This window comes from Apaloderma vittatum, unplaced genomic scaffold, assembly GCF_000703405.1.
Source record: "Apaloderma vittatum isolate BGI_N311 unplaced genomic scaffold, ASM70340v1 scaffold8159, whole genome shotgun sequence".
In the NCBI taxonomy this organism is placed as follows: domain Eukaryota; kingdom Metazoa; phylum Chordata; class Aves; order Trogoniformes; family Trogonidae; genus Apaloderma; species Apaloderma vittatum.
Window position 1 is genome coordinate 29,436 of NW_009733471.1, and position 227 is coordinate 29,662.

The 227-nt window shown below is 66.1% G+C and overlaps 1 protein-coding gene across 1 annotated transcript in view; it reads right to left on the reverse strand.

Annotated features, from left to right (window-relative positions):
• The window catches only part of AIFM2 (apoptosis-inducing factor, mitochondrion-associated, 2), an 11,138-nt gene extending 10,949 nt beyond the window's left edge, over positions 1-189 (reverse strand). Inside the window, exon 1 of the mRNA XM_009875901.1 lies at positions 8-189. Coding sequence (XP_009874203.1) covers positions 8-189 — 182 coding nt within the window. The remainder of the gene's footprint in view (positions 1-7) is intronic.
• Positions 190-227: the final 38 nt, after the last annotated feature.

The following is a 227-nucleotide window of genomic DNA, read 5'->3' on the forward strand; positions in this document are numbered from 1 at the left end:
CCGCCACTTCTCGAACTGCTCGGAGGAGTTTTTGCGGGTGGAGTAGACGCCGCTGCCGTCGTGAGGCGCCTGCGTGTTTTTGCCGATCCATTCCTTCACCTGGGGGGTGAGGGGGAGCCCGGCGAAGCGGTACATCTCCTCCGCCTTCTGCAAGGGTGCCCGTGCCACGTCCTCGTAGCGGACCAGCATGTAACGACCCCGCAGCCAGCCTGGCCGCCTCAGCCCCA